Source organism: Mandrillus leucophaeus, unplaced genomic scaffold (assembly GCF_000951045.1).
Source record: "Mandrillus leucophaeus isolate KB7577 unplaced genomic scaffold, Mleu.le_1.0 Scaffold88, whole genome shotgun sequence".
NCBI classification, from domain to species: Eukaryota; Metazoa; Chordata; class Mammalia; order Primates; family Cercopithecidae; genus Mandrillus; species Mandrillus leucophaeus.
Genome location: NW_012109585.1, coordinates 1,906,657 through 1,933,511, shown reverse-complemented (window position 1 = coordinate 1,933,511; position 26,855 = coordinate 1,906,657). Strand labels below are relative to the sequence as shown.

Sequence of the window (26,855 nt, the reverse complement as noted above, 5' to 3'; positions counted from 1 at the left end):
TGACAGAACAGGTTAAGGTTAGAAATGGAGATTTTTTTTTTTTCTAGTAATAGAGTGTAACAACATGGAGTGGGCTGTGCCTCGTCTGCCACCCAGGTGATACACAGCCGGTCCCCTAACTAGTGCCGGCTATGGAGCAGAATAATTCCTGGAAGAATTTGTCCGGTACTTACTATGTACTGGAACTTTATAAGGCAAGTAGTGTCATCCCCACATTAGAGATGAGGGAAAAGCAAAGTTAAACAATTTGCCCAAGCTGATGATTCTTAACCACCACTCCACACAGGGCTGTTCGCTCACATCATGCTGAAAGGTCTGTTTTTTAACACACAGCCTTTGATTGTCTGGGAAGGAGTCAATTAATTCGGGAAGAAATCTTTAACAACCATGTAAGGGACCTTCAGGATATTTGTGCACCATCTGTAAATATAATAACCAGTTACAATTGTGATAGAATATGACATATGTGTATGTGTACCCTGCCCTCATAACAAGAAGTCAGATTTCTCTAGGCAGTGGTTTATTATCAGCTAAGGATCCGTAACTGATGCTAATAGATTTGCTTGTTGGAACTTTGTCTTTGTAAACCCTCCCTAATGGGTTTTAATTTCACTGAATTTCAGCCTGATGGTTACTGCAAGCAGCTCTTCCAAATTAGCCAACACTTTAACATGTCCTTTTCACCTTTTCTAATAAGGACCTTGAATAAAGGTCCCAAAATGGGCCCCAAAATGCAGGTCATTCCAGAGTGCTTGGAGGACTGACTGAAGGTCCTTATTAGAAAAACAAGTATTATGTTGCTTTTATTAAAAATAATCTGGGGAAAAATGTATAAGGAGGGCTGGCTGTGGATCTGGTGAGAGGTTTAGCATCTCTGATATTATCTGTGGACTGGACAAGAACACTGTGCTCTGCCAGTTCATTGGTCCTTCCCTATCTTGGGAATTCTTCTGGCTGCCTGCTAGGCAGGGCGAGCTTGGCTTAGCTCCAGTAGTCCCCAGTGCCCCAGTCCCCTCCCCATCCACTGTGGCCCAGGCCTCCTCTGGGCTGCTAGAGCTCGTCTGCCTCAGCTTACCACCATGTCCTCTAGGCTTCTCAATGGCCTCCAGTTCCCTCCCTCATCTAAATCAAATCTCTGTTAGGGTAATCTAGGGAATGCCCCTAATCTCTGCAATCTCTGTAGGAGAATCTGAGTAGTTTATCCTGTGGTTGTTAGGCCATACTCAGCCACAGAAGCATCTAGGCTGAATTTGTCTCCTAAATTGCAAAGCCTTATTTTCTGCCTCCAACGGGATGGATATACGTATTCCTTCTTTGAACTCAGCCATTGCCCTTAGGCTCTCATCACTTCCTAATGGACACCTCTAACAGTATTTTAGTTAGTTCCCTTTCCTGTATATGCCATCAAACCTTACCACTAGAACTGTATTACTGAAGTGAAGCTACTTACAGTTCTAACATATCATTAACTTGGCCACAAATGTGTAGAAAGTTCTAGATCACACAAGAATCATACAAGTTGACATGGAAAGTGGTAAGGCTCCAGTATGGCAATGCTAAGGATATTTGTGGTGTGGTGTGGTGGATAGCTGGGGATGGGGCAGGATTCACATACAAAAATGCCCATCTGCTTAGTAACCAGAGGAATGCATTTTAAAATACGCAAAGATAGTATTTTACGTCTATTAAATTAGGGGGGAATCATACTAATAATCTTAATAATACTCAGTGATTGTAAAGTGCTGATGAAACCAGGTCAGTTGTATACCACTGGTGGCACCGAAAAATAATATAGTCCTTTGGGAAAATAATTTTGCAATATATTTCAAGAACCATAGCAAATATTTATGCCCTTTGACCCAGTAGCCCCACTCTCAGAAATTCAACTTAAGGAAATAACAGAAAAGAAGGAAAGAAAACTTTATGTATGCAGATAAAAGTAAATAGAAATATATTTTAAAATGAATCTCAACAGTAGAGAAAATGTTAACAATGGTACTTCAATCTCATGCTAGCATCAACAAAATAATTACAGGAAGCATAGATAAATTTTTACATTCTACTGCTTGGTGAATCAAATCACAAAATTATTTACCCTATAGCTGTATGCATGTAAATACAATTCTGCACATGGGAAGAAATTGGAAACCTGTCAACAAATAAAAATAATTGATATATGGGGCACATGATTGGATACCATCGTTTTTCTTTTAAATAGCTTCCTTATTTTTATAATGTTGTTTGTTCAATAAATAAAATCAGTGAAATCAGAAATACAAACTGCAGTGAAATCAGAAATACAGACAACCTGGAGGCCCTGTTCCATATGGAATGGAGCCGAGCCCTTTGGCCATCTTCACAGCCCACATGCTGGCCTCGCCTCCCCAGCCAGGCGTCCTACCCCTGCCCGGGGTTCCTGTTCTCCTACCTCAAATTGCCTCCTCTTCCCAAGCTCCCTTCTTCCCATAAATCTACCCGCAGGACACCTGCAAGTCCCTAAACGTGATCGTACCTTTGTAGGTCCCCCACTGCTTCCTCTTTCCGGAATGTCTTTGTTCCCCCTTTGCTTTTGAGCTCTGATCCCCCTTTCATGGCCTGGCTCAGAAGCCATGAACCTCCTCCTGTTCCATGTTTTCCCACACCATTTTCATCTGGATTAGTCTTTCCTTACTTGTTTGATAAAGGGCCGGATTCAGATCTCTGTAACCTGTTAGGATGAAAGTTCCTGACAAACCGGGGCTGGGTTTTATTTAATTTATATTGTCCACAGATGTAGCTGATAATGGGTGTCACAGGATGATCCCCTCCTTCTTCAAGCTTGCATCTGCCTAGCAACACCTATCAGAAGAGGAGTAAGCATAGCAGTCAGGCAATGATGCTTCTGATGGGTTTAGTAGGGAATAATAAGCATAAAAAGATGAATTCATTTGTCATAAGTATACTTACTGCACAAATATACATATTACTAAGTATGTAACAGCTATAAAAATATTAATTTGTAATGCTTATACTTCTGTAATAAGTATACTCATTACCCAAATATATTATTATAATTATACTAATCTTTTTCTAAACATTAATTTGTAATTTATTCAGATGCAATTTGGAGACCAAATTATTAATAATTTTATTAATTAAACTATATTTTGTATGTAAATGACTTTTCTTTTTTGTTGTTGTTTTTAAGTAAATTAAGGTCATTACTCATGTTCTGAGTTTCCACGGACTCAGTGACAATAGTCATAGGGCCTCAAGCATGAGACAAATGACATCTAATCCACTGTCACATCATGGGCTGCTTTCCTATTCATCTCGTTTTGATCCTCAAGAGAGCTCTGTGAGTTTCCTCAGCAGCATTTAGGAATGAATCTCATCTTGAATTTGGGATTTTGTTGTATTTCAGGAAAACAAAACTGGAAGAAAACTCAGGTGCTACACATTCATTTATTTATTCCATTTTTCACTTATTCAGAAAATATTTTTGAGAATCTTCTACTTGCCTGGGTATGCTCTAGGCTGGGGATACAGTGGTGAGTTGCTGCCACAGAATTAAGGGAAACAGACAATAAACAAGTAAACAAAATAAACAAATGATATTCACTGGGACAGACAGTGGCTGATGAGGGAGGGGACAACATGGTGACCACATTCGGATCGGGTGGTCAGGAGGTCCCTCTGAGAAGCAGGCTATGGATCTGAGACTCAAACACTGAGGATCCAGCCAGCAGAGACCTGAGGGAAAGGGACCAGTAACTTCCCTGGGCAGGAACTACTAGCACGGAGTGCTGAAGGAACAGAGGCAGGCAGTGCAGCTGGAGATCAGTGAGCAGGAGGGAGCTTGGTGTGAGGTGAGTTAGATAGGGAGGCAAGGGCCAGGTCATGCAGCACCTTGTAGGCCATTGTTAATAGTTGGATTTTAAGTGCTTTAGGGGGCAAAAAGATGCTAGTGTCCGCCAAGATCCTCATTAGAAAGAAGGTGCACCCACCTCCAGCTACTAGGGACTCACAGAAACACCCATCTCCACAAATTCCCCAAAGCCAGGGGAAACCACTTTGCCCAGAATTGCCCAGGAGGTAATGCCCTCCCCTTGGGGCAGCCTGCCACTAATGAGTGGCTGGTGTAAGTGTATAAAAGGCCAACCCCCTTGTCTTAACATGGGACAAGTCTGTGGTGCTACTCAGATTCCCAGGCTCCTCACCAAGTCAAGCTGAAGTTAGACTTTTCTGAAACCCTCTCTTAGCTTAGTTTCTTCTCCTGCCCCATTCTGCTTCTGCCCCTTCAATGCAGGTTTCCCCCAAGATCATGCTTTTGATGAATCATTTGCAAAAACAAATAAAAACAAGAAACAAAAAAATCCTTGTTTCAGGCTCGACTTCTAGCAGTGATAATTATTAGACTATAAACTTCCTGAGGGAAGAGACTATGCCTGGCTTGTTCATGCTTAGGTGGAAGATTTAACTGTGGGCATGACATGATCTGATTACTTAAAAAAAAAAAAAAATCAGGCCAGGCACGGTGGCTCACGCCTGTAATCCCAGCAATTTGGGAGGCCGAGTGGGGGTGGTCACCTGAGGTTAGGAGTTCAAGACCAGCCTGACCAACATGGAGAAACCCCGTTTCTACTAAAAATACAAAAATTAGCTGGGTGTGGTAGTGCATGCCTGTAATCCCAGCTACTCAGGAGGCTGAGGCAGGAGAATAACTTGAACTTGGGAGGTGGAGGTTGTGGTGAGCCAAGATCACACCATTGCACTCCAGCCTGGGCAACAAGAGCAAAACTCTGTCTCAAAAAAAAAAAAAAAAAATTCACTGGTGTGTGTGTGTGTGTGTGGAGGAGGAGGAGGAGGAGGAGGAGGAGGAGGGGAAAAGGAGAAGAAAGAGGTAGGTAGAACAGTTAAATGTTATTCTAATCATCCAGGCAAGATATGGCTGTGGCTTGGATTACATAAATTAAAACGTAAATTAAGCAAAAAGTTTCATCTGCAATTATACTTACAAAACTCCCCTTCCATCAAGAAAATTTGCAAGTGACCTTAGGCAGATGAATGTTAATAAAAGAGTAATGCATGTGGTACATATTGGGAGGAATATTTGAAAGATCAAATGCTCATTAAAACTCTAAATTCATGTATGAGCATCTGGTAAAGAAATAATGAGATAGAAATGTGTAGATGGTCTTTAGCTGAACTATCAGAGTTAGTCACAGATCCTTGGGGAGGACTGTAATTTCTAAGATCTGTTTGACTTTGGGATAAAAGCGACAAATTGAAGATGGCTCTTGTTGTGCTTTTCACTTTGGGCTAGTAAATGCATCTGATTTGCATCTATTTTGTGTGGGGCATTGGGGGATTTATGTTCTGCCCTTGAATGCTCCTCAGATTCCTCTCTTCCTATTAGCCCCCAAATCAGGATGTAATAATACTCAGGCTCTGACTATCTTAGCAAATGCAGCACAGTAAGAACATAATGATAGTTATACAAGCTAAGTCTGTGTGGCTTAGGTGACATGGTAACCAAGAAGAAGAAAAATGCTTTAAAGGATTATCCTTTCATACAACTACTTAGGTATTGAAACAGCTGAACAAAAGGTAGCAAAACAGGCAAAAAGCAATAGTTTTCTGTCCTGTTGTGACAACTCTTACTTTGAGGATCTGAAATATGTTTTGCAAATTAACAGTAGCATCTGCACATTAGAGAAAGTTACGTCAGGTGATTTACAGAATGCCAGAAGAAAGGCAAAGAGGAGCATCAGGCAGTTTGTCCCTTTCCACCCTCTAAAGCTGAGCTGGCAGGGTGTGGATATGGGGCAGCAACTCAGGCTCAAGAGTGGAGGGAGCACTCCTGAGACCCACTGTGGAGCCCTTAGCAATCTGAGCTCCCCTCTGGAGGCAAAGGCCCCACTGTTTCTCCCTAACTGTACAGGGTCACCCTGGAAGCTACTCGCCTCTCTGCTTCATCTCTAAGACAACCAGGCTTATGGTGGTAATTTTAGAGATGGACTACCACCATAAGTGGATGACTGATGCTTTCAACACCAATGGATTCTAACAGTGTTTGGCAACTACCGGGCAACTACCAGGCCAGAACTGGTGTTGGGGCTTTCCTGGATAGCTCTTTTCCAGAGTGACAAACCCCAAAGGGACATGGATCAGCAATGAAGGACATGGAGATGATAGCCCCATACTCTAGGGCCAGCCTGGAACATCATCTGGATTGTTTACATAGGCTTTTAATTCCAAGGGGGAGTTACAGGTACTTAGAGAAGCATCAAAGCCTCCAGCTTCCCACTGAACACATCATCTATCTATTTACTCCATATGGAGGCTGCACATTGCATGCAGGGCATGTACTGTTCCCAGCCTTCAGAGATCTAGATGAACCAAGAGTCCACCATCTAAAAGCTTCATCTCTGCAAAATGTAGAATCATTAAAGAGCCTTTAAAAAACACTAATTGCTGTGCTCCCACCCAAAAGAATTGGATTACAAATTCTGTGGATGTGGTCCAGGCATTTTTTTTTTTTTCTGAGACGGAGTTTTGCTCTTGTTGCCCAGGCTGGAGTGCAGTGGCACGATCTTGGCTCACTGCAACCTCTGCCTTCAAGGTTCAAGCAATTCTCCTGCCTCAGCCTCCCAGGTAGCTGGGACTACAGGCACCCACCACCATGCCCAGCTAATTTTTGTATTTTTAGTAGAGATGGGGTTTCACCATGTTTGCCAGGCTAGTCTCGAACTCCTGAACTCAGGTTCTCCACCCACGTTGGCTTCCTAAAGTTCTGGAATTACAGGCATGAGCCACTGCACCCGGCCCAGGCATTTTTTTTTTGACAAATCATAATTGTATACATTTATGGAGTACAACGGATGTTTTGATATATGTATACAAAATGTTATGATTAAATTAAACTAATTAACATATTTATCACCTTGCTTACCTATCATTTCTATGGTGAGGCATGAAAATTTACTTTCTTACTTATTTTGAAATATATAATATGTTTTTATTTATTACAGTTACTCTGGTGTGCAATAAATTTCAAAATCTATTCTTTCTGTCGCTCTGAAACTTTGTACTCTTTGATTGACAACTCCCCATTCCCTCCCTCCCCATCTCCCCAGCGCCTGGCAACTATGATTCTACTCTCTACTTCTATGAGTTCAACTTTACTAGATTCCATATATAAGTGAGATGATGTGGTATTTGTCTTTCTGAGGCTGAGGCACTGGTGATTTTTTTGGTTTGTTTTTTACAAAGCACCCAAGTGGTTTCATTAATCAGCTAGGTCTTGGAACCCATGGTCTAGAGTGATACAACACATCCTTGGATAACTATCATCCTTGCTTTAAGGGCCTACAGTTAAGAGGTTATAGACTGGATCCTGAAAACAGCCAAGAGGTTCTCAACAGGGAATTATTTGTCCCCCTCCCCCTTCCTCCAAGGGCATTGGAGACAGTGTCTGGAGACATTTTTGGTTACACAAGCTGGGGGTAAGGTGCTACTGGATAGAGTCCAGGGATGCTGCTAAACAGCCTATAATGTACAGGGCAGTCCTCACAGCAAGGAATTCTCTGGCCCAAAGTGTTAAGGTGCTGGACTTGAGAAATGTTGACTTAGTCTTAAGTGTAGTTCTGCTTAGAAAACCAATATGGCAAACAGTTTCCATTGGCTAATTCATTATACACTTAACATGTTCTAGGTACATTGCATGTGTTAACTATTATTTATTAGACACTGTAATTTGTTTGCATTATATGGATGAGAAAATCAAGGCCCAGAGACCAAATAACTTGTTTAAACCACATGACTAGTAAGTGAAGGGCTTGGGACTTGAACACGCACAGTCGGGCTCCTGGCCACGACACTACACTGCTGCCCCGCAGGTTCTATGTTTCTTCTCCTGGGAGTTTCTCCAGGCAGAAAAGGGATCACAAATCATATTTACATATTAAATGCTGGAATTATTCTTTCTCTTCTGAAGATTTGCTCCTTGAGAAAACAAAACTTCCTCATATAAAAGATAGCCCTTCTGAGCCAGGAGATTAATGGATATTGATGATTTTTGTGGCATGTGGCCAGGCGAGATCCACGGAAGTGCTTAGAGGAATCCCCAAAGAGGAAGATGATTGATGCTTTTGACACCAATGGATTCCAACAGTGTTTGCCAACCACCGGGCATCCTGCAGTGCAGTTTGGGGTAGTGCCTGACCAGCCAGACTGTGTTTGTGACAACGCTGATCTTCTTAAGTCTAAGCATCTGTTAAAACGATGCCTCAGCAGGAAAACACAGTAGGAGAATGTCTGCTTAGGGCATGTGAGTGTCTGACTGGCCTCTCAGGCGTCCTCTAGAAAGCCCTGATGTCCCCAGGTCCCCTTTGCTCACTGGCCCTGCCTGTGCTTTTTGCAGACAGAGGAAATGAAACAGAGCCCAGCAGAGGGCATCTGCCCTCTCTTGAGTGTTCCTACCCGTGGTCACTGCACTAGGGAGAGGATGTCAGCCAGTTGTGCAGCTCCAGCTGGCATTGCTTTCTCTCTGAGCACATATTTAGGCCAGAAGGCCCGTTAGGACTGGAGCAGTGTCCACTGTGTCTATGAGCTCCCTGAAGGCCAGCAGACTAAGAAACTTAATTTATGTCCCATATCTAGTAGGCAGAGGACTTGAGCAGTCAGGCTCCCAGCTATAACACTGTGCTGCTACCTGACAAGTTCTGTTAATAATTTCATCTGCTAGGAGTTTTTCCAGGTGGAAAGATAGGCCCATTCATGGCATGACTGTAAAACGTGCACAAGACGGTCATTTTTGGAATAGGAGGAGGCAAGGGACTTCTGATAGAGTAAGAGGCGCTGACCCAACTTTAGAGCTTGTGGGTTGAAACGGTCCCGCATTCCCTTCCCTCTAAGCTTGTCCTTTTCTCCTTGGCATTCTGCTCTGAGGGGAGCTTTCCAAGTGCTGTGCCCTGTGGGCATATTTTGTGTGCTCCTGGCCCATGTCTGTGAAAGAATCTTGAAGTTGATGGCAGGGAATTGAGGTTTATGGAGGACACTGACTTTCTGCGTTACCATCGTTTGTGGAGATCTTCTACTTGTGTTAAAAATGTAGTCTGTTGCCAAAGAATTTCAGTCCCCAGTCTTAGCAGGCCTATCAGACCTACTGTTCAGCTCTCTCTCCCATCTCCCACAGATTTTTCCCCCCATTTTTTTACTTTCTTCAGGCTGCTTCTACCTCAGAGGGTGATTCTGTGTCCTATTGACAGAGAAGTTGAAGCTATCAATACGAATTCCCTCAACTTTTCTCCCATGGTAATCATTAGTGCTAGCTGCCAAATAGCACCAGGATTATGCTTCCTGGTCCTTCTTGTGAAGGTGTGGAAGGCATGACTAACTCTTCACAATGAGTAGCAAGCAAAAACAATGTGTGTCTCATCCAGGTGAAAGCATGCAATTGCTGGGGTACAATTTCCCAGAGCCGAATGACCCTCTGGCACGCAGGAAACATTTAAGAGGGTGGTTCTTCCATCAGCTGGGAATCCTGAGGGAACTGAGTTCCAAGATGGAAATAAGGTAAGCAATAAATAAACTTAACTTTTGTTAAAAGCCTCCATGACTTTAGTTTTGTTTCTCAACACAATGTAACAGCCTATCTTGGCTAATATCGTGTCCCGTTCACACAAAAAACTTGCTCCATCTTCACCCACCCTGTTTCCTTTCCAGCTTTTTCAGAGGAAGAGCTGTCTCTCCATCTATCCTAATCTTTATAACCACTCCTGATTAAGGTCCTCCAATGGCTCCCCATTGTTCTTTAGAAAAATAATAAAAAGATTAAAATCCTTAAGGAGATCTGCAAGGCTCACATGGTCTGTCCCCTGCCTGCATCCTTACAGACTCAGTCACACCCAGTCCTCCCAAGGCCCAGCTTGGTCCGTTTGCCTTCTTTCAGTTCCTCTTGTACACCATGTCTCTTCTCACCACAGGGCCTTTAAACATGCTTTGAGCATGTTCTTTCTACCAGAAATGCCCTCCTCACCCCAGAGGGCACCTCTGAAGTTCCAGGGTCTTGTTCACTTTCCTGTTTTTAGCTTTAAGAGCAAGCATGAGCTTTTCAGTGAGTGAGTGAATAAAAATCATAGGGGATTTTTTTTTTGTAATGCAGCAGTGTGAAGGAGAAATGGAACTATGTAAGTGAAGGAAATCGAGTGGGTCCTCTCCACCCTCTGTACTTTGTTCCCTTCCCTTGATCCTGTCCCAGGTCTTTATTGTACTTAAGACTAGCTTTCTGAGCCAGGAATAACCCAGCGAGCCTGGCAGAGCCAGGAAAACGCACCTCAACATTTCAGGGTCTGGAAGGCTCAGGAGGAGTGGGAGCTGGCTTTTGAGGAGGGTGGAGATCTCCTCAGTGGGAAGGAAAGATGGCTGGCACCAAGAGCAGATGCCCCCAAACCAAGCTGCATCCCAAGATGCTAGAACTGGGGCCACCTGCAAGTCTGAAAGAAGTCACAGGTGTGAACGCTACTTTGCTCAGCTGGTGAAGTACGTAAGAGACTTCCCCCACCCCACTGCAAAGGCTGCTGCTATTACAGTCATGAGACACCTGTACCATTTCACTCACTAGACTGGTAACTCTTTGAAGGTAAGACTGTGTCTTATTCTGCTTGGGTCCTTGGAAGGCCGAGCTCAGTGTCAGTAGACCTCATAGGTGGTGGTTCAGAAAATTTGAGAGATGGAACTAATCACCCTTGTTGGTGATATGGCCATGCCTGCCTGATAATATATGTACTTTCTGCCATGAACTAATATATTTTGGAAAATAATATTCACATAATTTTCTTTTTTTCCCCCATTAGCAGACCTTTGCTTAGTAGTGTCCAAAAGATGCTCCATCTCCTTTATAGGTAGAGTTAAGGCCTCTCTCATGCAAAACAGGACTTCTGGGTCTCTTTGCCCCACTCTCTTAGAGGACTGATATGCACAAAGTTCTCTTGCAGTGAATAGGAGATCCCACCTGATCCTCATTAAGGCAGAGTGGGGTCAGGAAGGAGGAGTGAATGGTGTAGGAGAAAGAAGGGAAAAGATCAAGATCATCCCTCTAAGCCCAGAGATGAAGAAGCAATCTAGAGGAGAGGGAGGGAGGGATGAGAGTGTGTCTTCTATTAGACAACTTGAATAGAGTGCCAACAACTCTGTCTGGGTCTCTGTTCCCCATCACGAAGCACTGACCACATGGCAGACACTGGGGTCCCTTCATAACTACAGCCTGAGCCCAGCTGGGCTTAAACTGGGATTCAGAGGCTGGTTGGGTTGGTTCTCAGTTGTTGGGGTTGCAAGTTTCCGATGCACGTGTTTAGAGTTGATATGCAGTGGAAAGAAAAGGCCTTTGAGAAGGATAGGCATGATTCCTGGAGGACAGAGACAGAGCTAGAGAAGACTGCAAGGTGTTTGGCTCTGCAGCAGAAGGTCAAGGCCAGTTTATGCAGAGAGGTTGCAAGCCGATGCTGGAGGGCTGGGTTTCTTTAGCTGTGAAGCATAAGCGGAGTCCTTCTGAGCTTACGTGTGACTCAGTATGGGGGAGGGTCATATCCCTGGTTTTTCATGAGGCAAGCTTGGCTTCTTCAGGGACTGTGGCCTAGAGGGACTGGGATGGACTGAGGTGGGTAAGAGAAATGTCCTAAAGTAATGTAGGCATTGACTGTGAGCAATGTGTTAATACTGCCTCATTTATAACCATCAGCTACTGAAGCCTGGGGATATTTGAGGCACAAATGCTTTCTCCCATTTAATTCTCATTATAACCTATGATGTAGGCATTATTATCACAACTTTCCTGATGAGGAAAGTGAGACAGAGGCAAGGCTGAGTAATTTGCTCAAGTGACCCCATTAATAAGTGGTTAGACCGGGGACTGACTTCAATAGGCACCTTTCAGCTACATCTCCAATACTGCTTCCCAGAAACCACACTTGACATTTCAGATGACACACCCACTTGGGTTACTGGGGAGGCTGAGCGCCCTCTTAAGGCAGAAGTCATGGGGGAACAACCATGTCCTCACAACACCATTGGTATTTTGGAAGGAATTTTAGGCTTTATGAATGATGTCCTTTCCCAGGGAGACATTTCTAGCATTCTCTGGGGAGATAATAAAGGACCAGCTAGGGAATTAGAAGAACCCTAGAGTCCCAAGAAAGGGAGTCATCACTGAATGACAGCAATGATGCTTCCTCTTGGAGCTGCAGAGAACTTTATAGTTTCCAGAGCATTTCCTCTCATATCAGTTCATTTGGAAGTTCACACACACACACACAAAACCTCTGTGAAGCAAAAGCTTGTATGTCCATTTTGCAAATGGGGAATGAAAGTCAGAGAGCTTCAATGACTTGCCCAAGACCACAGGGTTGGGAGAATCAGGCTAGAAACCTGGTCAACAGAAACCCAGTTCAGGATTCCTTCCCTTTAACCATGGTGGGTGACTTGTCTTCATCTAATGCAGGCTGGTACTGTGACTCAGCCAGCCAGAGGTCAGACATTAGGGTGGTGCCTGAAGATAATCAAACATTCAAATGAGAGACACGATCCAGAGTGCAGTACCAGCCACAGAGCAGCACCACCTTCATTCAAATCCTGGCATTTCATAGACATACAGGCTGATTATAGATTAGTTTCCCAGAGACTGATACATGAAAAACTAGTTTCACCATGAGAAGCAGTCTGTGGTCATGTAATACACATTGTATCCTTCATCTATTAGAGTAGTGATTCTTGGTTTTTTTTTTTTTTTTTCTTTTTTAAATAGAGACAGGGTCTTGCTATGTCCCCCAGGTTAGTCTCAAACTCTTGGCATCAAGCAATCCTCCTGTCTCAGCTTCCCATATTGTTGGCATTACAGGCATGAGCCACTATGATGCATATTAAAGGCTCTGTAATATCTTTAAGAAAAGCAGAAAACAAAAAACAAAAAACCTGTTTGACTGTGTTTAACTAAAGGTTTCCAAATTTATTTGAACATAAAATCTTTTTTTTTTTTTAAGGTAACACCTATTAGCAGCTCATGGAACTTCTAAGAACAACTTGTTTTCTTAAGTTGCTGAATTAATGGGTTGATTTATGCCATATGGGCAGAATCTTGGAAATGTTTTATGGTTTTGTATTTAAGCCTGAAGCCTCAGGAGATATCTATCTATCTATCTATCTATCTATCTATCTATCTATCTATCTATCTAGCTATCTAGCTATCTAGCTATCTAGCTATCTTTCTATCTAAGTTGTAAAAGGCAGTGTATTTATAAATAGGTATTGGTGCTAGTTATTTTATAACTCGAATACTCAGGGATAGATTGTACTCATGCAAGCATGCTAAAATTCATAAATTAAAAATGGAAGCCCATTGTAATATTAATAAGACTTTTAAATATTGGTTAGTTTTCTGGTAATTCACGAAGAATAAATGTCAAGGAGAGCTATGAGTCTGTCTGCTGTTGCATGATGGCATACAAGACTTGAGAAAATGTATCATTTGAAGGTCTTAGAAATGAGCAGGGTTGACATTTTATGCAGGTCATTTATCATCTTCCTACCTATGGATTACAGCAGACACTTGACATTCATGATGATTTCCTGAGACCTTATGACTTCCTTAATTGGCAAATACCACTGGAGTCAATCACATCCCTCATGAAACCTTTTAATTCTGACCCAAACTATCATGTTCATGGAGGGCTTCATTTCTTCCTTCTCATTTATCACCAGGGCCATTTTGAACTTGGTAATTGACAAAAGAGGACACGTAGTTATGAGGTGGGGGCCAGACTTCTGGACTAACTGAGTAACTCCACCCTCCATGTCAGTTTTGCTAGGGGATTTGAATTTATGTTTCAAAAAAGTGGTGAATGCCTACATGCAATGGACTGTTGAAGTTGTGCATAATTAGCCCAAACTGTGAATATAAATCTGCAAATGCCAAGCATCTTCTTTTGTCTGGTTTTTAGACATCTTCTATCCTCACCATGAGCTGGGAGGCAGGAGGATAATCTGGCTTCAGGAAGGAAGAAAATGTTTGTAGTTCTGGAAACTCCAGCTCATTTTTGCCACTGCCAGACAGCCTCCACAGCAGGGTTTGTTTGAACCCCAAGGGCAAGGATATCTCAGCAGCTTCAGGGGGTGACTGCATACTTTGGTGAAAAGTCCCAGTGAACTCTTGGTTTAAGCTAAAAGGTGAGTTTTCCTGAGCTGAGTAAATAGGATTGTACTGTACTTGAAACTGCAGCCCGATTCTCCCAACTTCCAACAACACTGTGCTTTCTAATATTAATCTCTAAGGCCACCTTTCCCGTGGGTCATCAATTTTATCTTTGAGCTCAGAGTCTTAGACAAAAGTTGTTTTTCTTAAAATTTGTGATTATTATAATATCAAAGTAAAAGGGCAGGAAGATTTTATCAGACTTGGAAGCTCTCCCTGGATGAATTTCACAGATATATACGGTTGTTGAAAGCACAGATTAAGACACACACAAATTAAGATAATCAGGAAACAGAAGAACTGCCCAGAGGCCAGTCTGGGGGCTTTAAAAATACCATTCAGTTTTGATCAGGTGAAAGAGCTGAAAACATTAAAACCCCTCAAAGATGAATCAGCTCCTTTACTTATGTGGAAAGCACATTGATATTTAAACATGTGGATATTTGGAATGTTCTAGTGTTCATCAGGATGAGTAATGTCATCTAACAAAAGAGCAGATTCTAAAGAACTCAGAGTAGATCCAAAGTAGGAATATAATTTACTTTTGCTCCTTATAATCTTAATCTGAGTAGGCACTACAGGTCTGAGGGCTACTGGTGACCACAGCCACTAAAGACACTTGCATGTCTATTGAGGAGGTGGCAGGAGTTTACTTTTGGGAAAGTCTACTTGAGCCTCCTTAGGGCTTTCATATGCCTTTGGAGTGCAATTCTTCTAAGCCTCCCAGGGCGATTGGATCCCATAAGCTTTGTACATTAATACGTTTTCTACACAATTAGTCCTCAGGCACACAGAGGAAGCTCAGTAAATGCTTTTGAAAGACCTGAGTTCTATGTTTCTCTTGAAGACTTGGAAACTGGGTTGCTAACTGATAGGAGCCCTCGCGGTGACATTGTCCCTGCCAGTGGGTTGATGCTGAAGATCTCTTCTGCTGTCCAGGCTCAAGGTCTGCTCAGGGACTGACTCATGCTTCTGCTGTCTCTCCTGGTGGGCTGGGGACTACGGTGGGAAGGGATGGTGGAGAGAATCCTAGCAGCCCTGTGAAGCTGACGGCTAGCTCCCTGTCTAGAGAGAATCTGGGTGTCATCATGGTCACCTCGTGGGAACATAAAATACATGTGAGCACAAAGCGAGGCCAGCAGCCCTGAGAGGAGAGGTGAGATGGGAAGACCAGGAGAGATGGGGGAGCTTACCTTCTTGACTTCATATTTAATGGCGAGTTTGATCCGGCTCAGACTTGGACGGTGGTGGTCGGACCAGACTTGGAAGTTCACATCACCATTTAAAATCGCTTCCACCTCTTCTGTGTCTCGGCACAGGTCCAGCACGCCCACTACAAAATCCTTGCATTGCATAGATAACTTCCTGTAATCGTTCTAACAGAATAAAGAGAAATCAGGGGTGTGTCACACAGAGCCCCGCAGATTGGCTTGCCCAGCACAGCAGTGTCGATCAGCAACTGCTCATCACATGTGAGCTTGTGGAGCACGTTGCTTGCACTTATGGAATGCAGCAGGATGTGCTGGGTGCAGAAGGCGGGGCAATTTCTCTTGACACGCAACCTGAAGGACATCTTCTCTAAGTCAGCCTGTGTGAAGGTGTGGTCCATGGGCCACCTGCAACAGAGTCATCTTAGGTGCATGCTAAAGTTGCAGATTCCCAGGTCCCACCCCAGACTTACTGAGTCAGAATGCCTGGTGGTGGGGCCAAGGAATCTGTCTTTTAACTTTGCTCTCTAGTGATGTGGTTGCCTGCTACAGCCCATCCTGGGCTCTTTCAAAACGGCAGTTTTCTATGCCCAATTCTGAGTCAGTTCTGAGGCAGGAACAATAAGGACATGAACTTTTAAGTCTGATGTAAATAACACTTCTCTTATTTACCACCAATCTATATTGGTGACTGCTGCATACAGGAATTTTACTGGAAAGGTGGATAATATGCTAAAATTGGAAAAAAAATTGCACAGGTGTGCTTTTTTGTGTGCCAGAAAATCGGCTTATAAATTATACATTTAAAAATCAAATGTAATTTAACTTTGACAGGATCTTTTCTTACTAGAAATCCTTTTGTGTGGCAAATCATGGCTCCTTAAATCACCTGCCTTTTGAATAAACATTTTTAGCCCTTGACCTTGTTGTTGTTGTTTCATATTTTTAATGAGCTGCTCCCAGATTTCTCTCTTCCTTTCCCTAGGTACTCCTGTCTGAATGTCTTTGAGAGGCTAACTTCCTTTCTTAGTGACATGCCGACTTCTCTTTCCCCTAAACAAACTACTTACATTCTAGATAAGGATCCAAAATGTTGGACAAAGAATGTTTGATGTTACCTCATACCCCTCCTCCCCAAAAATATTTTCCCCAGAGGCCTCCTTGCTGGTTTCTTAGTTGAAAGGAGTCTATTCGGAAAGTACACAAGACCCAAATGTCACTTTCAATGTTAATCAATATCAACAACCCTCAGACTGCTAGATAGTAGTTGGCAAAAAGGACTGTGGTTGTGTTTTTCCAGAACATGGAGTTCTCAGCCAATAGTTGGGAGCCTGGCAAACTGCAGAAACTCAGCCATTTTTCTGAGTTAATGATTCTTGTCTCCTTCCAGGGTTGCTGTATCAAAATGTCACTTTGCATTAGAGAAAGAGGTAAGTAAGTGTTTATTTGCTGGGAAAAGGGAAAAGATCAAGAAAATATTTTCAGGTGAGAGTAGCTGCCCTTCGTTTTTATATATAATTTAGGTAGAAGAAGGGAGTTTCAGAAATTCTGGCTGGAAAAATGACCTCTCGGCTCAGGCATGTAAGAAACTTGTGGGGTTCTAGGTTTTGGTACCTAGCACAGAGCTGGTCTGAAGTGTTAGGATTGGAAGAGCCATGCTCTATGCTCCTCCAACCCTGACACTCACTCATCTGCCATTCACTCATTCATTCATTCATGAATGCATTCATTCATCACTGAGAACCGACTATGTAGCGGACAATGAAAAATTAGTGGTGAACAAGGCAAGTCTCTGAGTAGTGTGAAGGAAGAGGAGGCTTGAGTTCCACCCTCAGATTTGCACAAGTACAAGGCTAAGTGAAACTTGCTCAGATCTTTTCCTGGCTAATATATTCTGCAGAGCACTGATAAGCCAGAGGTAGGAGGCTCAAGGTACACGGGGCTCAGCAACATGGACAAGGTGAATCATCTCACCACATGGACCCATTCAACTCTGGAATCTCCTCTGTGGCAACTCAGATTCCTTAAGTTTCCAACTCCCACCCCGTAACTTTATTACCCCTTTTCTGAGAACAAGGAATCTCTGAATGTTAATGCCTATTACCGGTAAAACAGACACTGCCCTGTTGGCTAGAACATACCTCATTTCTTGATGGAAACTCCTGCCTAGAACTGAAGTCATGGGTGGGTATAGGAGATAAAGTGAAAAGGAGTTGATCTAGCTCTTGTCCCAGGCTCCCCGTGCTACGAGCTAGTCAGGCTGTATTGCCCAGAGCTTCCTCACGTGTCTGGGTTCAGTGCAGTTCAGAACAGAAGGTGACACTTCATTAGAGACTGTCACTTCTCTGGGCTCTTTCAGCCAGCCTGCCACCAATAGGAGAGGCAACAGAGCAGCCAAAGCAGGTAATTTGCATTTTGCCTTCTGCATTAGACACTTGGGCTGGAAGGCAATAAGCCTTCTGCTGTCTGCAGTTGGCTAGAGGGGATAGCGAGAACCTAGGCCTGCCAGGAAGGAGATGACATGGACATGAATGGAAACAGAGAGGGCCATTGATGAACATCTCTGGGGAATTGTCATGATTATAATTTATCGAGCCAAACCTGAGCTCAATTAGCCTTCCAAGACACACTCCTCACTGTAATTGGAAGATGAGATACACCCTCAAGACTTCATAGGTGCCCTTTACATTTTAAAAAAATATTCCTGAACACTGAGGTCTGCCAGTTCTAATGGGTGACAGGTGCTCTACCTGCATTATCTCATTCAATCCTTATAAAAACCCCATAATGGAAGGCTGATCACCATTTCCAACTTCCAGATGAGGAAAGTGAGACCAGAGAGATAAAGTAACAGGCAGATCTATGCTTTTCCTTATATCAGCCACTGATCTCTAGGTCCCTCTCTCACCTTCCTTGGATATTTAGCCCCTGTCCCACATCAGTCTCCTAACATGACTGCATTGTTATTCTTGATGGTTTCACTATCCTGGAAGATGACCCTCACATTCCCTGCCCTTTCATTTCCTTGACAGCCCGTTTTCTTTCTTTCTTTTTTTTTTTTTTGAGACAGAGTTTCACTCTTGTTGCCCAGGCTGGAGTGCAATGGCGCGATCTCGGCTCACCGCAACCTCCACCTCCTGGGTTCAAGCAATTCTCCTGTCTCAGCCTCCCGAGTAGCTGGAATTATAGGCATGCACCACCACGCCTGGCTAATTTTGTATTTTTAGTAGAAACGGGGCTTCTCCATGTTGGTCAGGCTGGTCTCGAACTCCCAACCTCAGGTGATCCACCCGCCTCGGCCTCCCAAAGTGCTGGGATTACAGGCGTGAGCCACCGTGTCTGGCCAGACAGCCCATTTTCTAATGACCTTATTCTCAACCCAAATTCAGCCATTGACTCTCTTAGTTATTCCAATAACTGCAGATCCTTCCCTACCCCAACTTCAAGTGTCCCTTCTCCAACCACCACCTCCTATATGTCCCGCTCACTCCCTCTTGGACCCCAACTCCAGTAATCCTTTGATTCCACCTGCCTTACAGCCACTGACTGTACCTCCTTTTCACTTGTTTTTTTTTTTTTTTTTTTAAATCCACCTTATGTCACTGTCTGTCTCCTTGCAGAGCTGATATTTCATGGTCAATGAAATGGTCTCTTGTCCTTCTTTTATTCCATTGTCCCCACTGGATTAAAGCCTGACCTTGGTTGAGTCTAACTCTCTACCAGTGTGTTCTCGCCTCTGCACAGTGAATGTGGCTGAGAACCCACAGCTGATCATTGTGCTGTATACTCTCTACCTCCAGCCTCAAGTCATCCTTAGTCTGGGCAGTTTACTGTCCTACTCTCCTAAATAGGCATTTCATATATTCTTCTTTTCTCAGTCCTCTAATATCTCCTTCTCCTCTCAGATAAGGACCTTGTTTCCTACTTTATCAAGAAAATAGAAGTCATCAGAAGAAAAGTCCCACATGTTCACACCTACATGCGTCTCTGCTTCTGCACTCTGTGTTCCCTCCTCTGGCTGTGAATGAACTGCCCCTGCTCATCTCCACGACCACCTCCTCCACTTACGTGCTGGATATCAACCTCTTTTGGCTACTCCAGGATGTGGCAATCTTCCTTTCTCTCTCCTGAATTCTCAATTTCTCCCTTTCCCTACTTGCTCATCATACAAACATGCTGTTATTTCTCCTGTTTTAAAAAGAAATTTCTCTTGACCCCACTTCTCCCTTCAATGACTACCCCAATTTTCTATCTAATTTTATAGCAAATCTCTTTAATAGGGCTGTCTACATTTGTTGTCTCCATTTTGCCCTCCTTGTACCCTTTCTTGTCCCCTTCAGTAAGGCTTTCCCCTCCACTGACTACTGTGACTGTTCTTGTCAAGGTCACAAATCACATTCATGTTGCTAAATTCAATGGTTGGTTCCTAGTCCTCATTTTACATGACCTACCAAGTGCTTTAACGTAGTTGATCACTTCCTTCTCCTTGATACATATTCTTCACTTGTCTTCCAGAATAACATACTCTTCTGTCTTCATCTTTTTTCTGAATAACTATTTTTTGTATTCTTTGTTAATTCATTTTCATCTCCCTTACAATTTAATTTTTGGAATTCCCCAAACTGTGACCAGCCATTGGAATTCTTCTTTTTATCCATTTACACTGATTGCCTTATTGATTTTATCTAGTGTTATGAATTTCAATACCACCCATACACTGGCAAGTCCGAAATTTGTATCTTTCACTCACCTTTCTTCTCTGTATCCAATTACCAACTTTATATCTCCCCTTGGATGTCTAATAGGCATTTTGAACTTCATAAAACTAACTCCTAACTCTGGATCGAGTCTCCTACCTTATTTAGTATTCCCCATTCTTTCAGTTGTCCTGGACAAAAATATATATATAGAATTTATCCTTGATTGCTACTTTCCTTTCGTAACCCACATATAATTTGGTAGCAAATCCTGTAAGTTCTACTTGCCAAATATATCCCTACCCTGATCTCTTTTCACCAATTTTACTATTTCTACCTTGGTCCAAACCATCATCTATTGCTTGGACTAACCCTACAGACTCCCAAGTCTCTCTGACTCTGTCCTTGTCCTGCATAATCCTGCCTAATTGATTCTTAATACACCAGGCAGAGGAATACTTAGAAAAAGTAGTCAGATCTGGCTGTGCACGGTGGCTCACGCCTGTAATCCCAGCACTTTGGGAGGCTGAGGCAGGTGGATCACAAGGTCAGGAGATCTAGACCATCCTGGCTAACATGGTGAAACCCCGACTCTACTAAAAATACAAAAAATTAGCTGGGCATGGTAGTGGGCGCCTGTAGTCCCAGCTACTCGGGAGGCTGAGGCAGGAGAATGGTGTGAACCTGAGAGGCGGAGCTTGCAGTGAGCTGAGATCGCGCCACTGCACTCCAGCCTGGGCGACAGAGGGAGACTGTCTCAAAAAAGAAAGTAAAAGAAAAAGAAAAGAAAAGAAAAGAAAAAGTTGTCAGATCCTGGGACTGCTCTGTACACCTCCTCTAAAGGCTCCCTATCCAAAGTAAAAGTGGGGTCATCAGTCACTGATATCTGGGTCACTCTCTCACCTTTCTTGGAGATTTTAGTTCCTGTCTCACATCATTCTCCCAACATTACTGCTGTTGTTATTCTTGGTGGTTTCAAAATCCTGGAAGATGACCCACTGCTTACACTATCCTCTAGCCTTCCCATTTTCTCCCTGATTTTATTTCCTGGGAGTCTCCCCCCGACTCAGTCTACTCCAGCTTCTCTGGTGCCCCTGCTGTTCTTCAGACACACTGGGTGTAGACCAGACCTTTACACTGGCTATTCCCCTTGCTTAGACTCCTCTTTCTCCAGATATCTACATGAACAATTCTTAAGCCTTCCCCGACTATCTTTTAAAAAAAGTGTGGCTCCTCCACTCCTCATTACCCTTCCCTGCTTTTCCTTTCTGTTTTCTTCATAGTACTTATGACTGCCTGATGTACTATATATTTTACTTATTTTTATATTTATTGTCCATGTCTTCCACTAGAATATAATTTTCTTGAGGGCATGAATTTTTTCTGTGTCGTTCACAAATGTATCCTGAGATCCTAGAACATTTCCTGGAGCATGGTGGGCACTCAGTAAGTACTTGTTTAATTAACTGAAACAGTGAACTCGTCTAAGATGACATAGCTACTAGGTGATACAGCCAAGATTCAAAACAGGTTGGTCCAACTCAAATCCTGATCTTTCCATCTCATCCTGTTGCTTCTTAGGGGAGCAGCGTGTTTCCTTCTATTTGGCACACTTGAGGCTCAGTTGTGGTGACTCTCAACTAACTTGGGGGAAAAAAAGGGTGGGTAGGGATAAGGATATGTGAATCCCTGATAGATTCTATAGTACAGTCAGTAAGTGCACAGGTTTTGCAGTCAGAAGGACCTGGAATTGGAATTCTTATTTTACTACTTGCCAGTAATTCGATAAGTGAAATTGATAAGTTTCCTGTTCATAAAATTGATAAGCGGAGCAAGTCATTTAACTCTTATGCATAGCAGTTTTCCATCTGTACTAAGGTACACACTGTTCAATCATTTGGAGAATTCAACACTAAGATAATGTCAAATGCCCAGGAGAGTTAATAATAAATAACACAAATAACAAAATAAAAACTTAAACAAAAACTGATAATAAAAATAAGCATGTAAATGGCAATCTACATGATTTCAAACTCCTGATCTCTTGCCCTTTGTGGTTTATAATTACTGGAGTGGGAGTAAGACTGGCCCATGGGTAGGAGGAAAACAAAAAAATACTGGATAAACTCTTGATTCATCTTTCTTCCACTCCAGATAAAACCTGTAAATCGGAATGCCTTACAAGTGGACTAATGTAGTATATAAGCTTTTGTGACTGGGTTTTTTCCCTCAGCATGATCACTTTGAGATTCATCCATGATGTTGCATGCATCAATAGTCAGTTTTTCTATTTCACATCCACTATATGGATGTATTAGTTTGTTGATCTATTTACTCACTGAAGAACATTTGATTGTATCCAGTTTTTGATATTTTGCAATGAAGAAGAAGGCTGCTATAAATATTCCTGTACAAGATTTTTTTTTTTAAGACAGAGTTTCACCCTGTTGTCCAGGCTGGAGTGCAGTGGCACAATCTCAGCTCACAGCAACATGTGCCTCCAGAGTTCAAGTGATTCTCCTGCCTCAGCCTCCCAAGAAGTTGGACTTACAGGCACATGCCACCACGCCCGGCTAATTTTTGTATTTTTAGTAGAGACAGGTTTTCACCATGTTGGTCATGCTGGTCTTGAACTCCTGACCTCAAGTGATCCACCCACCTCAGCCTCCCAAATTGCTGGGATTATAGGCATGAGTCACCACACCTGGCCAATATTCCTGTACAAGTTTTTGTGTGAACATAGTTTTTTATTTCTTTAGGGTAAATGCCTAGGAGCAGGATTGCTGAATATATAGTAAACGCATGTTTAACCTTGTAAGAAGCTTCCAATTTGTTTCTGGAAAGGTTCTACCATTTTACATTCTACTAGCAAATTACGAACATTCTAATGCTCCATATTTTCACCAGCACTTGGTATTGTTAGTTTATTTCCTGTTTTTGCTTTTATTTTTAGAGTTGGGTCTGACTATATTGCCAGGTTGGTCATTAACTAATGGGCTCAAGAGATCCTCCTGCCTCAGTCTCCTGAGTAGCTGGGACTGCAAGTGCAGGCGACTATAGCCTGCGTCAATTTCTTTTCTGTGTCATGATATCTCGTTGTGATTTTAATTTGCGTTCCCTAATGGCTAATAATGCTGCACATCTTTTCCTGTGCTTATTTGCCATGTTTATGTCTTCTTTGATGAAGTTTATATTAAAATCCTTTGTCCACTTAAAAAAAAATTAAATTATTGAATTTTGAGAGTTCTTTATATATTCAGGATACAATTCATTTTTAAGAGAGGATTTGTAAATATTTCTCTTAGTCTGTGGCTTATGTTCACATTCTCTTAGCAGTATCGTTCAGACAGCAAACATTTTTAATTTTGATGAAGTCTGATACAGTTTGGCTGTGTCCCCACCCAAATCTCATCTTGACTTGTAGCTCCCATAATTCCCTTGTGTTATGGGAAGAACCCAGTGGGAGATAATTGAATCATGGGCAGTTTCCCCCACACTGTTCTTGTGGTAGTGAATAAGTCTTACAAGATCTGATGGTTTTATAAGGAGAAACCCCTTTCACTTGACTCTCATTTTTCACTTTTCTGCTGCCATGTGAGATGTGCCTTTCACCTTTGGCCATGACTGTGAGGCCTCCCCAGCCATGTGGAACTGTGAGTTTATTAAAGCTCTTTGTTTTTTTGTTTTTGTTTTTGTTTGTTTGTCTTTTTGTAAATTGCCCACTCTTGGGTATGTCTTTACCAGCAGTGTGAAAACAGGCTAATATAAAGTCCAATCTATTATTTTGTCTTTTTGTTATGCTTTTGATGTCACAATTAAGAAATCTTTTCTTAATACAAGGTCATAAATGTGTCTTCCTATGTTTTCCTCTAGAAGTTTTATAGTTTATGTTTTAAATTTAGATCTATCACCCATTTTGTGTTAATTTTTGTATATGATGTGAGGTATAGGTTGAGGTATCTTTTATTGCACATGGATGTTCATTTGTTGCAGCCCCATTTGTTGAGAAGATTATTCTTTCTCCATGTAGTCATTTTTGCACAACTGTCAAAAATCATTAACCACATTTGTATGAGTCTATTTCTGCACTCTCTATTCTGTTTCCTTGATCTATATGCTTATCCTTTCACTATTACCCACTGTCTTTATTTTTGTAACTTTATGTTATCTTAAAACTAGGTAGTTTGAATCCTCCAACTTTGCTTTTCTTTTTCAAATTATCCTGGCTTTTCTCATTCCTTCCCTTTATATATAACCTTTAAAATAAGCTTGTTCATATCTACAAGAAGTTCTACTGAGATTGTTATTGGAATTGTGTTGAATCTATTGATCAGTTTGGGGAAGAACTGACATTTAAACTCTTTTGAATTCTCCAAACCACAAACATAATATGTACCTTCTCTTATTTAGGTGTTGTTTGATTTATTTCATTCATTTTTTATAGTTTCCAACATACAGGTTTCACATATGTTTTATAAAATTTATATCTAAGTATTTCATTTTTTCAGCTATTGGAAATATTTAAACATTTTTCTTCATTTCAATTTTTATCATTATATATAGAAATATTCATTTTTGTGTGTTGTCCTTATATTCGGTGACCTTGCTAAACTCACTTACTGGTGCCTTTAGATTATTTGGGATTTTCTACATAGAAAAACATGTTATCTGAAAATATGGATTGTTGACCTTGAATAAACACCTAGTTCAAATGCATTTCTTAAGATGATGAGAAAATGCTCAGAAACATGCATTTACATTGCTTTGAAGATTGATAAGGTTTTCTTTCTAGGAACAAAATTCTGCTGACAATTTTTTGCTGGCTTTTAACCCAAATTAATGGATCAGAGCTTTTTATGTAGTCAATATGGCAAGCAGTGTTGTAGTGTATTCACTATTTATTTCTTGTTCTCTGTTCAACACAGGTATCAACTGAGATTCTTTAGTTCTCAACTATCTGAGAATTTCTTTTCTTTCCTTTTGATCTATAAATCTCCCAAATTTATTTGTTATTGAGATGAATTTCTAGCCCTAATATGGAGGATGACTCCAAACCATCTATCAAGACATTTTGATACCTTTAACTTTTGATTCTAAGGTCATGGTTTTGATAACATCAATTTCAGGAAATTATTAGTTTGCTTGACTTTCACTAAAAACTTCAGCTCTCCAACTTTTTCAAAGCTATTGACAAACTTAAATTAGAAGAGAAAGAGAAGCTCATTTCCCTGATCAGTCAAAAGTTAAATGAATTTCTCAGACTGATGCTGTGGAGACATCCATACAATACAGGATAATTAACACTCATTCCCCAATGGAGACCTTAGAAATTAGATTTTAAAAGAGTGTGGACTTCAAATTCATGCCCCCTCCCTCCCTTCAGAGATCCAGTTATGGGGAAGAAATGTTTATGGAAAGCTCCAGTTGAAATACTAGTGGAGCTAAGTCAGCAGATGTGTACAGCTGTAAACCTGGAAGATATTTCTGCTTTTAACATTTAGGATGAGTTTGTTTAAGAAAGGGTTGCACTAACAGTTTACAATAAAAATGTTTAAAACATTTTAATATTTCATTAAATGGTCACAACTATGCTGTAGAACTGATAGTATTATTATCTCTAAATAAGAGGACTGAAAGTTGACCACTGGATTGAGCAAATTGGAAGTCGTTGGTCACCTTGACTGGAGCAGTTATGGAAGAGTGGAGGACGTGCCTGGAGAGAGCTAAGAGAGCAGGAGAAGAGGTATTGTGCCACGGATATTGACAGCTCTTTTGAGAAATTTTATTGCCAAAGAGAGCAGAGAAATTGAAAAGTAGCTGATGTGAGAAGTAGGGTCAAGAGAAGCTTGTTTTCTCCTTTCTTCCCTCTCTTCCCTCCCTCCTTCCTTCCTTCCTCCCTTCCTTCCTTCCTTCCTCCCTTCCTTCCTTTCTTCCTTCCTCCTCCTTATAGGAGAAACTATGATATTTTGTATGCTGATGGGAATTTTCTAGTAGATAAATATCCTGATCATTGTCTATGATATCAGTAGATCATTCTATTAATCCAGTAGTTTAGAAGCATACATGAAGGAGGATTGAACTTAATGTATTGAGGCAGAAGAACAGGGTCTGGAGGCAGAGAACTTAAGGCCAATTTGTGCTGAATCAAGGAAAACACCAAGGTCTGGGGGCAGAGAATCTGAGGTCAATTTGTGCTGACTTCCTAAAAGAAAAAACACGAAGGTCTGGGGGCAGGGAATCTAAGGCCAATTCGTGCTGACTTCCCAAAGCTGGATCAAAAGGAAAACACCTGGGTCTGGGGTCAGAACACCTAAAATTTCCTAAAGCTAAACCAAAAGGAAAAACCCCATCTCCCTTCCCAAGTAATAGAGGATCGAAGGCTACTCTTCCTACAACCCTCTCCCTTCCACCAGCGTCAGATGGAAAGGGAGAGTACCTTGGATTGGCTGCTGGCCAAGCAGGGACCATCTCTTCATCTGCACAGGGCACCAGTTCACATCAGTCTTTAATTAGCCACAGATCAAATCCTTCATGCAGATAACGGGTAGCTGGTAAGAACCGAAAACCGAGTACTTAAAACCCAAAAAAACTTTGTAACTGGGCCCTTGAGTCGCTTGCTCAGGCCCATGCCCAATTTGTGGGGTGCTTTCTCGCTTTAATAAATTGTTGCTTTCGCTACTTTGTTCCCATGTTTCTTTCCTCTGCTACTTTGTGCATTTTGTT

General features: G+C 41.9%; 1 protein-coding gene across 3 annotated transcripts in view; it reads right to left on the bottom strand.

Moving 5' to 3' along the window:
* The window catches only part of TRPC7 (transient receptor potential cation channel, subfamily C, member 7), a 141,072-nt gene that overhangs the window by 76,329 nt on the left and 37,888 nt on the right, over positions 1-26,855 (bottom strand). The window contains exon 3 of one of the 3 annotated variants that reach the window (XM_011969179.1): positions 15,421-15,603. The exons of the other annotated variants lie outside the window; for them this stretch is intronic. Coding sequence (XP_011824569.1) covers positions 15,421-15,603 — 183 coding nt within the window. The remainder of the gene's footprint in view (positions 1-15,420; positions 15,604-26,855) is intronic. 3 annotated transcript variants of the gene reach the window in all.